Here is a 16,138-nt window from a genome sequence, read left to right as displayed (position 1 = left end):
GCCTTGTGACTTTATATGGTCCCAGAACCCCTCAGTGACTTCTAATACTCTTAGTAGGGAATATATTATGCTTTATGATACATGCATTATACAGAGTTCCCTGTATAACTTACCCTACAGTCTTGTGCCTTTATATGGTCACAGAACCCCTCAGTAACTTCTAATATTCTTATCATTTACAGTAGGGGGTAAATTATCCCTTATAATACAGGAGTGATACTCAGAGTTCCCTGCATAACTCAGCCTGCAGCCTTGTGCCTTTATATGGTCATAGAACCCATCAGTGACTTCTAATATCCTTATCATTTACAGTAGGGGGTACATAATCCCTTATAATACATGAGTGATACTCAGAGTTCCCTGTATAACTTACCCTACAGTCGTGTGCCTTTATATGGTCACAGAACCCCTCAGTAACTTCTAATATTCTTATCATTTACAGTAGGGGGTAAATTATCCCTTATAATACAGGAGTGATACTCAGAGTTCCCTGCATAACTCAGCCTGCAGCCTTGTGCCTTTATATGGTCACAAAACCCTCCAAGGATTCTAATATCCTTTATAATACACAACTGATTCTTGGAGTTCACAAGTATCTTGGGTACAGTAACTTCTTTAATACCACTGCTTTAGATTTTGGGTACATTATATGTGTGTGTCACAGAGTGAACATTCCCTAAATAAAAAGGAAAGTAGGAAAAAAATTTGAAAATTAATATCTGCATCAGAAAGTGGTCAGAAAATTCACATATGAGGCACCAGAAATTTTTCAGACTTGACCGGAATGTATTTTCCAATTGGATGCTGAATGAATGGAATTGTCATTTGGATGGAATGCTTATTCTACAAAAGAAAATACATTAGAGTGGAGACTGTTGACTTCTGTTCTTGGTCATTCCTTTGAGGTTTGCCCTCTGGGCAGTAATCCAGTCCATGTGAGGCACCAGGAATCCTCGGCTTGACTGGATGCACATGTACTATATAGTATTCCCTGCACAATTCAGTGTATATGCACTTTTCCATCCTACTACCTCCATCTTTCACTGCCGCTGCTGCTTATGGGGTAGTCCTGAAGTCCACCAGGAATATCTCTGAGAGGCCGAACATGATGCTTTCCCATGGTGGCCAGCTGGTAGCTCCGAGCAGGAAGTCAAAGAGTTGTAGATGCTTAACAAGACTGCGAGGAGGACTATCCCAGCAGCCACAATAGAGAGGACATTCCAATGAGTCAGTAACTTGGGATACAGCATTTGTATATAATCAAAGCACTCTTCAATCTTACTGTAAAATAAAACCGGAAAACATTTATATACTAGTAGATTCCTGGCTCACTGTGTGAAAATATTTGGAAAAAGGAAATGGTACAGATTTACATCAGTCTAATCGCCCATGGAAATTGGGAAGCCGTTGACTATGTTCTTATATTTTGGGGTACTACATAGGAGAAAATAACTGCTAGACCCACAAGGCCCATTTGAGACTTTGTTCTATGTTGAGATGTATCTCAATGTCCCAGGACTTTCAGTTATGTTGGTAAACACCCTCTATTCAAAGCAGCACCCCATAAGATTTCTATCTTTTACTTAGTTGCCACAGATTCTCACCTGCTTTTGAGCTTTATTTCCTCCTTTGCTTCATCTTCACACTCAGCTGTAACCTCACTTGCTTTCTCCTCTTCTTCCTCCTTAAATATAGCTATTCCTTGCATCTTTTTTAAACCTTCTTGATACCTTTAGAAACAATCAAACAACCAACACGTCAAGGCCTATATCTCCATTCCATGGATGCAAAACGATGTCCCAATGGTTCCAGTTATTACATACAGATGATGAGTCCAGTGAAACTCTCCATGGCCGTGTTTAGTTAAAGAGACATTGTGGCTTGAAATCATGGAATAATTATTATTGTTGCTAAAATGTATATATTTTGGAACTCTAAGCCTGATGGCACACTGGACCTGCTCTTCTGTGGATGACTCATCTGCAAATGCTTTCACGCTGGCAATAACATAAATCAATGGTAGGAAAACATATGCCTCACTTCATTTTTTGAAGTTTCCTCAAGAGAAAACCTTGGGCCGATTTCAGAAAGCCAAAGTGACTCATGGGCTTTTACAGAGGGCTCAGAATTATAGGAAGATGTCTAATACACTTATATATATGCTTAAAAAGAAAAAGAGAGCGCACAAGGGAAAACTCCCATAGTGTATCACCAATGGTAGTAGTTGCAAGGTTTCAAAATCCTTTTACCACTTAGCAGGGAATGTGAGTAGTGTGTATCAGGTAAGGGTTCACCACAGTGCTCCCCCTCCCGCCTCTATACTCACAAGTACAATGTTGAGAGTCGCTTTTCAAAATAGCGTTTCTGCAATGGCAACTCATTCAGTCAGTGTGTGAGAAAACAATATGCAATACAATTATTAAAGCTTTTAATATTGTATAAATAGTTAAAACAAATATCTACTCACAAAGTGGATAAAAGTACAAGCAATAGAGATATCAAAGGAGAAGACGCTGACTGCTCCTAACTTCCAACGCATTTCAAGAGGCTCCGCCTTCTTCATCAGGGAATAGGAATGTCAGCGTATGCAGCGTCTTTAAAACACATACCGTTGATATAAATTTACCCTGGCAACCAATAAATAAAAAAGGCCTATTAACGTGTACTTGTTTGCTTTGCTTAGAAATCTATATGGACTAAACGTGCATTAGGTATACGGATAGGGGAGCATGTGAGAAAAATCAGGAACCACATGTTAAAACACAGTGTACCCCTACATTTTGTTGAACATCATGCTGGTGATCCAAGGGCCTGGTCTTTGTGGGACTTGAGCATATTCCCCATAAGGGGGAGACCGTTTCCTACTACTGCGGAAGCAGAAAACATTTTGGATTTTTAAGTTAGGGAGTTTAGTACCTGGCAGTCTTAATAGGGAAATAGAATAATAAACACTGATAGGTGATAATTTGTAGTAGAATTCTCAGGTCTCAAAATAAAAACTCGCCAGTTTGTAGAAGGGGTCCAGGTGCACCACCCTGAACCTTCAGCTGAGGAAGCGGATAACCGTATACTGAAATAAAAATACTTATTAATTTACAAGTCTGCCTGTAAGATTAGTCTTTGGAAGTGTCTGCTAATTTTTTCAATATGGTCTTAATAGGGAACTTGATTTAGCTGCTTTTAATATTTTAAAAATATTTAAAAAAAATGTTAATTAGGTAAGCCTGCAAATACACCTTTTTTTGTCGGTTGCTAGGTATAGCCCCTAGCAACCAAGTGCACTTAATAGTTACGTTTATTTAATTTTATTTTGCTAGTATTCATTCTTTATTGTTAGATAGCAACAATACATACCGGTATGTCTTTCTTACTAACACTTTTAATTGAGTTATTACTGCACTAATAATACACTCATAATGTTTGCTAAGATAGCTCCCTAGCAAACAAGTACACTTTAATAGGCCTTTTTTATACTCGTTGATTTTCTAATGATGGAGAGCTTTTACGCTGAGTTCACATTCAATTTGATTTATTTTTTATATCTTTGTGTCACTTTGTGTTTATAGAGCATTTGCGGCGGTTGCTGGAATAAGTTCCTAGCAACCACTTGTATCTTTATGAACTTGTCAGCTTTCATTGTTATAGATATATATATATATATATTTACTGGTTGCTGGGGTAAATTTATCGCAACAGTATGTGTTTTAAAGACGCTGCATGCACTGACACTCCTATTCCCTGATGAAGAAGGCGGAGCCCTCCCACCCTCTTCCCGTCCCGCATCCTGCTTCTGTCCGCCCACATCCTGCCTCTGACCCACCCCTGCACCGACTCCGCCCACTCCAACCTGATTGTGTCCCGGGTAAGAGAGCTACTGGGGAGGAGGTTTTTTTTTTATTAGCTATAAAGGAAGCAGACCCCACAGTCCGAGCCCCCCTGTTCCCCAGGCCCCCATGCAAATGCGGGGTCTGCTTCCTCTATAGTTGCGCTGGAATTCAGGGAAACCTCATGGGGATTCCTCCGCTATAAGGAAAGAATCTCCCATAAAAAAAAATCCAATTAGTGCCAGACCCCAACACAATTTAGAATAGACTCAAACGCTGATATAATAATCAAGCTGCTTGTAACCTATTCTGAAATACCATTAATACCTATAATCCCCCCCACACACACAGTCTACTGGAGAAAGTTTGTAGATTAGACATTTGTACCCCTTGTTGTAAGCCTCCTCTTCAATCTTTGCCTTCATTTCTGGCCTGATTTCATCCTGTTCATTCCGACCTGGAACCCCCACTGGTGCCTCACATTCTGTCTCTGAGCTTATCTTTGCACTATTCATTTGGAAAGAAAGGTTTGTAAAGCATAATGTGTCTATAAATACAAATATACAGGGAAGGAATGTTCTGTGGGAAACAATATGGCAGCTCGTACCCAAATGTATAATTGCAAATGTCCTGTATTTACATTAGGCTCTTAAATAATCACATATTCATTGGGTAGTTTTGAAACAACAGCTAAAGGATATCTCTGTGCCATGTCTTACATGTTTGAAAGGCAACAAATCCATTCATTATATGAATCTGAAGAAACAAGGAAGGGTTTTCTGCTTCCAGACAAAGCAGAATGTTGAGAATTTACAGTGCAGGGGGTGGGTGTAGAGTTAAGAAATGGCCAACTGTTCAGAAAACAAAGAAAATGTAAAGTGCACAAGGGCCAAGGGACAAAGTAACTGACTTCATGGTCTGTTTGGGAAATTCTGAGCTTTGATTTATATCTCTAATGTAATGTTTTTTTCTGAGTTTAAGCTATCGATTTATTACTAAATCAGGGGAAATTAATTAGGTTTGGTTACCTAATGTGTGACTCCCCCCACTGTTACATGAATTAGTGGCAGAGGTGGCTCAGCCTATAGGTCTATTTTTGTTAGATTTGGAAAATATACATAAAAGCCCAGTTTGAAGGTCAATTAGATGAGATTTGTGATGAACATTTATTGTCCTATATATTATGGGATACACCAAGGCTTGGATATATATATATTGCTATGAATTAAAAAGATCATCACTGAAGGCCAGTTACTATATGATGAAATTTGGGGCAAGTTCTTATTTATACCCTGGGTACCCCTGGAAATATATCAGTGTGATGTTACCCAATTTTTATGGGCATGGGAGCCCAGCCTGAAGACCTGTAAATGCTTATTTGTGCCCTGGTACCCCTGGAATTATAGCAGGGTGACTGTTACCCCAATGTTTCTATATATCTGTAACCTTGTTATGAGCTAAGGGAGCCCAACCTGAAGGCCAGTTAGGGGGATATTTGGGGTGAGTGCTTATTTGTGCCCTTGGTAGAATTGAAGAGCTATCTTTTCTAAAAAAACACAAATTCCAGAGCAAATTGCGAAACGCGCGTCAGTCTGCTATTTCTCATCAGTTTATACAATTTTAGATAAAACCTTAGGGGGGTTCTTTTTAACAAACTAAAACTCTTGATAGTGATCTGGGCGCTTCCTTCAGCCCTGATTAAGGAGATTCCTATCTGTATTCTTGTTAACTGTTTTCACTATAAGTGCTCTGGAATTTGTGTTTTTTTTGAAAAGATAGCTCTTCAATTCAGTTAGTTAAAATAAAATTTTAGACCACAGTCCCAGAAGTACTGACTTCTTTTCTCTTATACAAAAAATTCAAACACTGACAGAAGTCAGATCCCTTCTTTTCTAATCAACTTTACATATCTGACGATAGATCATTCCTTTTAATTGAACAGCTAATTGATATTAAGACCAGGCAAGATCCATCACCAATGTGAATCACAAGAAGATGCATCCAGTGTTGAAACCCCAATTTTATTTTAATGCCACTCCTTGCATTTCAGCTGCTGTGGAGCAACGTATAAGCCCTTATTTCTGTGATGACAGAACCTAAATATGTGTTAGTTCAGTGGAATTCCATAGGAATCAGAAGTCCTTCTCCTTGCTGAGTGACATTCCTAACCTTAATACTGATGACCCCTTGAGCTGCTAAATGATTTACTGCTCAGAATTCAATACTCTATTCAAGCCTGACAGCAAACGGCCTGTGCCGTTTTGCCTTAGTTTTTCACATCCTCTTTACAAGTTCCCTGTTATTTTCCCATGTCAGCAAGTTAATTCCCTTAAAGTAAATAGAATTTCCTGAAAAGATGATAAAAGCTTTAAGAGCAGGACCCAGTATATGGAAGCAGTGGGCGTTTATTTCCAGTGTGATAGACATCCTTTGTCTCCATGGAAATATTCATCAGAACCTGCCATTGAATAATGGGTGGAGTCCTTTTTCTTTCCATAAAGGAGAAATACACCCTACTGAATGTGTTTCCTTAGATCCAATCATCTCAACTTCCTACCATAAATTCAAGGCTGGTCCCAATGCAACTTAATGTGGGTATCAAGTCAGTTTTAAATGAATTCCACTTTGCCAGATGTCTACATCTATCTAAACTAAGTCAGCTCTACATATAAAAGTACAATGATCAAGTTGGGTGAATTCACTTATGGGCATGCAGAGTGCCTCAAGAACACCTTGGATCTTAGTTGGCTTGTCCAGACAGAAAACCTGGTCTTCCCCTGCCACTAGCGCCTATAAAGGGCATTGGCATACCAGGATCCTATATATCCTCTTTTCTTTTAAAGTTCTGGCCATTGGTAGGTCAACTTTATTTGGTCATCTATGTGGCCAAATCAGATGTCTATCACTTCAAACTCATTGAGAGCCTGTTTTGTGTTGCATAAGCAAGAATAACACAAGAAATCTTACTTTTCTATCAGAGGAGACTGCATAGGGGGGATGGGTGAGCTGCTTCTCCCACTAGATGACTCTGTCTGAAAAAAAAATTGTAATTTTAGGTTAGAGACATGTTTGTGTTCATGGCAAACTCCTGGGAAATCACTGTTGAGAAGTCCACAGTTAATGTCAAAAAGGGCAAGTACAGTATATGGGGGGGTAACAGATTTAATGTTGGTAGGTAACACTGGGGCCCAAGCAGAAATGCCTCCCACTCCCATGCAAGCTAGGCTATCTCTGACCCCAGAAATACTTTTCCCCCAAACCATGTCAGACCAGATAGAAGGATAGAAGAGAAATAGAAAGAAACCCCAAAAAGTGGTCATGCTCTTGGTTGCCTTTTCCAAAAACTCTGGATAAGATGATTTGTGGGACCCTTTATGTACACTTTGTACTAAGGATGGAAGACTCCCTTCCTTCTGTGGTATGAGATATCAAAGTTATGACACAGTAATCCATACCCATGTTTTATAAACAGCCCCATCAGGTATCCACATCAAGGAAGTTTAATCAGAAAGGTTGAAGGTAGATAAAGGAATAAACATGGTGTCAGTGCTGTGTTTACTCACAAGGGATGGCATAGTGGGTAAAGGAGATGTGCTCGGTGACTGCCCAGGGATATTCAGTAAATTGAATTTGGGGACCACAGCCACACTGACCCTTCTACGTGGCATGTTCTAGGACACAATAAAAAGAATCTCAGATTAGTGAAACAGATACAACTGCAATACAAAAAATCCGGTTTGCCAAAGTCCTCAGCTTGAAGGTGGAGGATCATCAGTCTACCAAGAATATACACTTTCTCCGCATGCTGTATCATATTAAATTATGTTGAGAAAATACTCATCCATCAAGTTCAACCTTCTTTTCCAAATGAAAAAATTGTATACACTCATTTTATTTTCAAAGTGAATTAATTCTATAGTAGTAATAAATGATTCTGGCGTGATACACCACAGGGTAAGATAACATACCTTGCCGATTGTTAGTGACATGGATCTTGATGAACGTGGTACCCCATCATCTGTAATATATACATCATGAGTCACTATGACAAATATATATATATATATATATATGCATAGAATGGACCAGCACACCGTTTTCTTCAATCAAACGTGTTTATTCAATACACACTGTGCATCCAACGTTTCGGCCCGCATGCGGGCCGAAACGTTGGATGCACAGTGTGTATTGAATAAACACGTTTGATTGAAGAAAACGGTGTGCTGGTCCATTCTATGCATATATAAAGACTTTGACCGAGCACCCGGCCTGGAGAAAAAAGTGGACAGAGTGCAGGTGTTTGTACTATAATATATATATATATATATATATATATATATACACAAGTATACATCAAGCATCTTTACCGGAGCCGCTGGAATTCCTACTGGAGTTCTGATTGGCCAGTTTTTTGTATTCCATCAGCTCGGCATGATCTTTCTCATACGTCCTCTTCAGGTTCTCAACATACTGCATCATGACTTCTGTGGCCTTAGACATGCGTTTTTCCTGTGGGATTGTGGGAGATTAAGAATAGCATGCCTTGTTGTTGGCTATACATATGTGTAACCGCCAAAGATACTGACCTAGAAAAGCACTCACCTGCCGAACAGCTCCAACCATTTCTGCCCTACTTGAGAGCCTGTTGGTCAAGCAGTGTAGGACTGCAATGTCTTCCAGCAGCCTCTGGTATGCCTCCCTGTGCTCGCTGTTTTGCCAGATGGAAACTGAAGACTGAATGGAAAGTCAGACAGATGGTCATCTAAAAGGGACACATGCACCCAATCACCTCTAGACTATTCAAAGCTAGAGCAAGCCACAAGATTGTAAATGTCATATTTTTAGAAAAATATCTTTTTGGTGGGCACCATTCAAAGCTTATGATCATTGTTCATTCACAGTGGACTCTAGTGGTTCTACTGTTCTAGTGGTTCTACAGGCCACCAGATAGGGGATTCAGAATGGTAATCTGGGAGACCAAATCAGTCATTGTGAAGGGTAAAGACAAAGTCCTAACATCTTTTGTATGTTTCCTTCTCTATGAATGCAGATAATTTTGCACCACCATTTAAACTCATTTACAAGGGCCAAAACTTTGGCACCAATACTGTGTGTATTATTCCATCCCCCCACCCCCTCCGTTAGCTCAACTCACCATGATAGTTGCTTTAAAGTTCTCTATTTCCTTCTCTATTTTGTAAATGTCTAATTTTTAAAAAAAAATATCTTTTTGGTGGGCACCATTATAAGAATGGTAATCTGGGAGACCAAATCAGTGATTGTGAAGGGTAAAGCCAAAGTCCTAACATTTGTGGTATGTTTCCTTCTCTATGAATGCAGACAGTTTTGCACCACCATTCAAACTCATTTACAAGGGCCAAAACTTTGGCACCGATACTGTGTTTTATTCAGCCCCCCTTCCGTGAGCTCAACTCACCATGATAGTTGCTTTAAAGTTTTCTATTTCCTTCTCATTGTTTTCCTCTGTCAGGTTCCGCTCCCTCTCAGCTTGGTTCAACCTGGATTCTAGGGTGTAGCTGTCATTCCGAAATGCCAGTGAGAGCTGAACAAATACATTCTGGAAAAATGACACAAGGATATTAAAACAGATCGGCCAAGTGGCAGAACTTTCAAAGGGGCTTCTTCCCATTTTTAATACAGATGCAAAGGGAAGTTAGTAAGTTTCAATGGTAAGCATCAGAGCTGTACCATCACCCACCCTTGGAAAGTGTCAAATCCGTACTTGAATGGTTAATAAAGCTGCAAAAAGGATTGGGGAACCTAAGTTACAGGGCTGCTGCACAGCCTTAAAATATAGGATCACTTTGGCAACGAAGATCCTTTCTTTTAAAATTGTCTGTTGAGAGCAACTGTACATAAAGTGTTTTCTACACAGGTTTGCCAAAGAGATGATATTTGGACAATCTCCTTCTGCTCAGACCACACCTGGTTCTGCCAACACAACAACCTGTGCTCCTTAGTTGGTATACGTGCCACCTTCTGTTGACTTTATTGCCTGGCACAGTTAGTAGAGGTGGTTTAAAGATTGAAAATGTTGTACTGTATTGTTTTTGCCAAATAGAAATCTAATTGAATTCAGTGGAAGGTAGCCAGTGTATTTTCTAGACAGTAATGCCCAAGACATGTTAACCTAACTAGACTTTGGATGATTTTAGGTCAGTTCCCTTTTACCCAGACTCCACATGGTTCTAGCCACACCAAGCCCCATGCTCCTCCACTTGTTGTATAAATATGGATGATTACAGAACAACTGATAGAGAGAGAGAGAGCAACAGAGGGTAGCTTCTGTGGGATGACATTTGACTGCCATAGATATGCTGTGCAACTGACATGGAACAATAAATGGCGCAATGCTTTGTTGGCCTTTAATTACCCTTTGTTCAGACGGGCACCATGGACAGTACCTTTTCCATGTGTGCAACTGTGCTCCCTCAAAACCTGTAAAAGACACCTGCTCTTTATACACTTACCGTGTTTCCCTTATTTAACTTATGTTTCTTATATTTTTGGTAGTTACCTGCTTGCATTTACGTCAGTATGTTTGTGAATTTACTTGAGAGTGCGTATGATTTTGCATATTTGCGTGTCTCACCTCTACTTCCTTTTCAGTCAGTGGCGGGGCACTGCAACGAAGAACAGAGTCAGTACAGAGAGGTAGAAGTAACACAAGGTAAGGAAACGTTATTGCTTAGTCATATCCATTTGAGCATCGAGTCACTGGATCGGGCATCCCCATGAGGCTTAGTAAATTAATACTAGCAGCTGAGGTGTTATGGGAGAGGGTGGCCAGTGAAATTTAAGGAAAATCAAAATGCTGCTGCCAGGCCCAAGGGGGTCCATCACAATAACATTCCTAATTTCAATATTTTTTCATATTCAGGACTGATTTCTCCAATTCTCTATTACCCCATGGGTATTCTCTGTAACTCCCCCCTAGTGGCCTTCAGTCTGTACCTGTTGGACAAACACCGATTCACGCGTAGCTTCCGTAAGAGAATATCCGGGATACTGGGCATAACATCCGACTCCCCCTTGGCTTCTTCTACATCATCCGACAGGGAAGGAACTGGAGATGGACCTTATAATATATATATAACAAAAACATTATATTTAGCTAAGATGTAATACAATCCCTTTAACCCCCAAAAATCCACCTAAAATGAACCATTTCTGTGCTGCGGAGTGCAGGGAAATAAGAGAGAGAACTGCGGGGCTCAGTATGGGTCTGAACTTTTTGAGATAGCAACCACAGCAGGACGTGAGTAACTAACAGACAAGAATAATCCAAGCCGGGAGTCTATAGGGAACTTATCAACTGGCTCAGACCTATAACACATGAGTAGGGTCACACAAAATAAGGAAAGGGGGAACTGAACTGTATTGCTTAAATATTCACACAATAAACGTCTGGAATGTGTAGATGAAGATGTTAAGGGGATTGATTATTATTAACAAGTATTTATAGAACACCAACATATTGTGCATCGCTGTAAAGTAAATCGCATGAATTACATTCATAGAACATATGGAGTGAAATATATCACGCCCGATGCCAGTACAAAAAGCGTGGAAGGGCCTGTACAAAAGAGCTTACAATCTAAAGGGAAGGGAATAAGACACAAGGTGTGGGCAAGATCAGAATTAAGTGGGTGAGAGATACTGTATAGTATGTGGTTTTGCATTTGGTAGTTAAGCAGAGTGAGGGTAGACTTCTCTAAACAAATTTGTTTTAAGAGATCTTTTGAAAGCAGAAAAGTTGGCAGAAAGTCGGACCAACCGTGGCCGAGAATTCCAGAGGAGGGGTGCAGCCCTTGCAAAGTCTTGAATGTGTGTGAGGAGAAAATGAGAGAAGAGTTGAGTAGCAGGCCAGTAGAGGAGCGTAGTAAGGGGTTGGGTGAGTGTATAGAGATGAGTCCAGAGATGTAGGGTGAGTTATGAAATGCTTTGAATGTCAGGGTCATTAATTTGAATTTTATTCTGAAAGGTGGCGGAAGCCAGTGGCATGGCAGAGGAGGAGCAGTTGCTTAGGTTTATGAACCTTGCAGCAGTTTTCATTATTGACTGGAGCGGTGACAGTCTTTGGGGGGGGGAAGACTAATTAAAAGATTGATATTGGGCTGATCCGATTGGATCATAGAGCTGGCCTATGGAGACCTGTTGGACAAGGACCTCATAAATGTGCCAATGCAGTCCTCAAACCATAGATTTTTTAAACCTCATTCACAGAAATAACAGACAAAACATTCCACCCTTTCCTCTGAGTTTAAGCTGCATCCCCACGGACAGGCCCCTTCTGTTCCTGTACCTGAACCCTAACAACATATCTGACACCTTCCATACTGCACCTCTTTCCTGTTCGGCTGCCTCGCTCAGATCTGGGAGTTTCTGTCCTGTCAGATTCTGACTCCTCATCAACTTGTGTTCCTGCAAAGGAGAGGAAAAGTAAATGCCGACTCCTTTGTGTGTGTACAGTATGCCTGTGTATATGTGTGTAGAACTACTAGGAACTTCCATATTGCACTTGTAGGATTTAGAAGGAGAAATGTTGATAAGTTCTAAAGAGTTATAATTGTTCCTAATTCAAGGTCTCAGGAGCTCATCAAAGTGTCTCAAGGCTATTGAAATAAAATCAATAGCAGTTGTGTAAAAGAGTCCCCAACAGCCAGAAATATCCTTAAATAAATAATATACAAATTATATATACAAAAAAACACCATGCCATAGCACCCTGATTAAAACAACTTAAAAACAAGCAACACTGCATGTATGAGGAGGGATCCCTCTATTCAAATACTTAACCCCATCCACTGATTCCGTGAATTGTGTGTGGGAATCAAGACGTAACCTTGTTCAATGCTATATATACTTTATCTGCGTGTAAGGCAGAAAATTAGGTAAGCCTGAACGGTGTTGAAGTGTATATGAATACTTAAATGACTGCTGGAATGTACGTTTCGGTGAACTAGGTCACCCCTGACGATCCTGGTCACCATCGGCTTTTGGGGCCCCGGAACTTTCTGCGGCAGGACCAGCAGGGAACCAGAACACGTCAAGGATTAGTGAAGTACAGGCAAGTAAGAGGCATGGTCATAGTTAGAGCAAGGCAGAAGCTAAGACAGACGACAAGGATCAAAGACAGTAACCAGACAAGAGTCAAAACCGGAACAGCATAAACAAGAAGGATAAAGCAGGATGGAGGTCAAAGGGCAGGCAGAAGCCATAATCATACACAGGAACAACGCTTAAGCAGGATCTGAGTACACAGAAGCCAGCTTGGGCAAGGAGAGGAAAGGGAAGAAGCTATTTAAAGGGCTAGGAGCCAATGGGAGAAGAGCAGACTTGACAGACAGGAAAGGGAACCAATTGACTCATAGAACAGTTAATTAGTGTCCAATTGGATGCAGGCACAAGCCCCTATTTGGAACAATGTTTCAGACGCGCATGCGTCGGACACAAACGAGCTGGATGCGTATTCGCCGACTTGGCTTTACTGACACAGGATTAATGATGCTCTTGATAATAAAAGGACCAATAAAGCAAGGCCCTAATTTAGGTGATGGTTGTTTGAGTCTAATGTTCTTTGTGGACAACCACACAGAGACCCCTACTTTGAAGGAAGGAGCAGGACAACATTTATCTGCAGCAGTCTTTTGATGAAGAGAAGCTTTTAGTAAGGCTTAACGTAACTAGGACCAAATGTTCTTGTACCAAAGACTCCACGGCATGAACCTCCATTCGAATGAGAGTAGATGGAAGGGCTGGAGGATGTTGGCCATAAACACAAAAGAAAGGAGAACAGTCCAAGGAATCATGCTTAAGAAAATTTCTGACCATTTGTCCTGATTGGAAGAAATAAAACAATGTAAAAACTGTTCCGAAGACTGATTGGTTCTCTCTGTTAAGCCATTGCTTTGAGGATGCTATGCAGAAGAAAAATTTTGTTGGATTCCTAACAATTTGCAGAAAGCTCAGAAAAATTTTGACACAAACTGAACACCACGGTCTGACACATTGGAAGAAGGAAACCCATGTAACTGAAAACAATCGCAGAAGGCAACTTTTTAAATGGAACAAAATGAGCCATCTTTGAAAACCTGTCCACCACAACGAGAATGGTAGTCATATCTGAAGATTTAGGTAAGTTCCTAATGAAGACCATGGCAATATCCATCCAGGGCTGATTGGGGACAGGAAGGGGATAAAGAAGCGCATCAGGGAAGAGCTTGAGGAACCTTCTGCTGGGCATAAGTAATGCAGGAAGAGACAAACTGGCTCTAAAAATGGCTCTACCATCAACAGCCTGAGCAGCAAGAGTGAACAGTAAAGGAAGTAGCGGTAGGCCATTAGTCTTAGCAAAATTCTGATCTATTAAGTTTCCTGCTGCTCCCGAGTCCACAAAGGCTTGGCACAAGAAACATCTGGCTTAATAGATAAGGGTAATAGGTACCAGTCTGGGAAAGATGCACCTGTTGAGCCTCCTGAGTCTCCAAACGCTGTACGAGAGCCTCCAGAATAGATTCAAGGGATGTCGTCAGCATCAACAACAAGGAATCCCAGGGAGACTGCTGGAACATACCTTTCGGTGAACTAGGTCACCCCTGACGATCCTGGTCTTTTTTGGGCCCCGGAACTTTCTGCGGCAGGACCAGCAGGGAACCGGAACAAGTCAAGGATTAGGAAGAGGCACGGTTGTAGTTAGAGCCAGGCAGAAGTCAAGACAGGCGGCAAGGATCAAAGCCAGTAACTAGGCAAGAGTCAAAACCGAAACAGCATAAACAAGAAGCAGGATCGAGGTCAAAGGGCAGGCAAGAGTCATAAACCGAAATCATACACAGGAACAACGCTTAGGCAGGATCTGAGTACACAGAACACACTGGACACATATTTGGCGGATGCGCCGGAAGCACCTTGGGCCTAACCTGCTGGTCAGTTGGGACCGAGCAACCGGCTGGACGGGTTACAAGAATATAGTCTATATCCCAACACTATTGATACTTACAGGCTGCTTTTCTATCTTGCAGCTAACCTCCCAACTCCGTGGATCTTACAGACTGCTTTCTATAAAAGTCCTATGGATCTTTGCAGGCTGCTCTTCTATCCCAGTCTTATGGATCCTTTGTTTTCTGAAGTCATCCGAAGTTTTCTTGTGATGCAACTTCCTATGACTCCAGAAAACTAATCGCTCCGATTGCCATCCCGCCAGCGCTTTACATTCTAGCCAGCGGGGAGGCAGTTAGGGGAGATTAGTCACCCGAAGAAGAATCAATTTGTCGCTGGCCGACTGATCTTCCCCAGTAGCTTTGTGTGCCCCTGCCCTAAGAGCCTGCTCTCTTTATCTGAACTCTGTGGATACTTACAGACAACTCTTATCTTACATTGACCTCTATGGATCCCAACAGGTGTGTCTCTATATCCCAACTACAGGGAACATTACAGACTGCTCTTTATCCCAGCCATATGGATCATTACAGACTGCCCTTTTTATCCTAACTTTATTGATCCTAACAGATGAATGTCTTTATCCCAATGTTACGAATCCGTACATATTGTTTTTCTATCGCCACCCTATGGATCCTTACACAATGATGGGCTCTCCCCAATTAGTACATTTCAGCATTTAGAATAAATATATATAAATATATTTTTTTTAATTTCTTTTGAGATTTCTTGAAAGTTTGCTCATATTCCCTCACAGGATTACTGTCCCAGCACTTTGGTTTCTTGCTCTGTCGGGATTGTGCAATCTGTGCAATGAATCACCCGGGCTTGTTATTATCAGCTCAGGAAGGAAAGGTTTCAGGAGCCAGAGATTCTCCTGACATTATATTTGCTGTGGAATCTGACACATCAGTTTATCTGTGTGTTCCTGTTTAAACAACCATGTACCCCACAGCTCCTCATTTCATATTCCTTCTGACAAACATCTCTCCCTTAAAGGGCCATGCTAACTTGTGTGGCTAAAGTTTTGTTATTACTGTTTTCCTTCCACCCCTCTTGCAGTCTGCGTACCCCAGTCATTGAGCCTAGGAACAAGATGCCATTTATAATGCCAAACCAGAGACCCGCTGACCCAAAAATAAAGATAAATAAATTAAAATTTTGCAAGGCAGACAGAAGGGTTATTTACAAACCCATGGGGTGCAAAAGGGTGCCCTTTAGTGCTCCTTTACACAGCAGTTTTACCCCCAGGGGTTACTGCTCTTTGCCAGAGGCCTACGTACGTTCTTCCACCCACCTCTCTTGGATTTAATGCTGTCTTTGTGAATGATGAGAGAGTGTCCCTGGTTTCATTG

General features: G+C 41.1%; 1 protein-coding gene across 2 annotated transcripts in view; it reads right to left on the bottom strand.

Annotated features, from left to right (window-relative positions):
• Positions 1–595: 595 nt before the first annotated feature.
• The window catches only part of irag1.S (inositol 1,4,5-triphosphate receptor associated 1S homeolog), a 44,020-nt gene continuing 28,477 nt past the window's right edge, over positions 596–16,138 (bottom strand). For both annotated transcript variants that reach the window (XM_041561004.1, XM_041561003.1), the window contains 12 exons: positions 12,191–12,269; positions 10,800–10,923; positions 10,438–10,468; positions 9,262–9,402; positions 8,427–8,558; positions 8,192–8,333; positions 7,793–7,842; positions 7,388–7,495; positions 6,792–6,856; positions 4,212–4,331; positions 1,605–1,730; positions 596–1,281 (listed from right to left, as the gene is read on the bottom strand). In XM_041561004.1, coding sequence (XP_041416938.1) covers positions 1,041–1,281; positions 1,605–1,730; positions 4,212–4,331; positions 6,792–6,856; positions 7,388–7,495; positions 7,793–7,842; positions 8,192–8,333; positions 8,427–8,558; positions 9,262–9,402; positions 10,438–10,468; positions 10,800–10,923; positions 12,191–12,269 — 1,359 coding nt within the window. In that variant the 3' untranslated portion in view covers positions 596–1,040. The remainder of the gene's footprint in view (positions 1,282–1,604; positions 1,731–4,211; positions 4,332–6,791; positions 6,857–7,387; positions 7,496–7,792; positions 7,843–8,191; positions 8,334–8,426; positions 8,559–9,261; positions 9,403–10,437; positions 10,469–10,799; positions 10,924–12,190; positions 12,270–16,138) is intronic.

This window comes from Xenopus laevis, chromosome 4S (assembly GCF_017654675.1).
Source record: "Xenopus laevis strain J_2021 chromosome 4S, Xenopus_laevis_v10.1, whole genome shotgun sequence".
NCBI classification, from domain to species: Eukaryota; Metazoa; Chordata; class Amphibia; order Anura; family Pipidae; genus Xenopus; species Xenopus laevis.
This window is presented reverse-complemented; position numbering and strand designations above follow the sequence as displayed.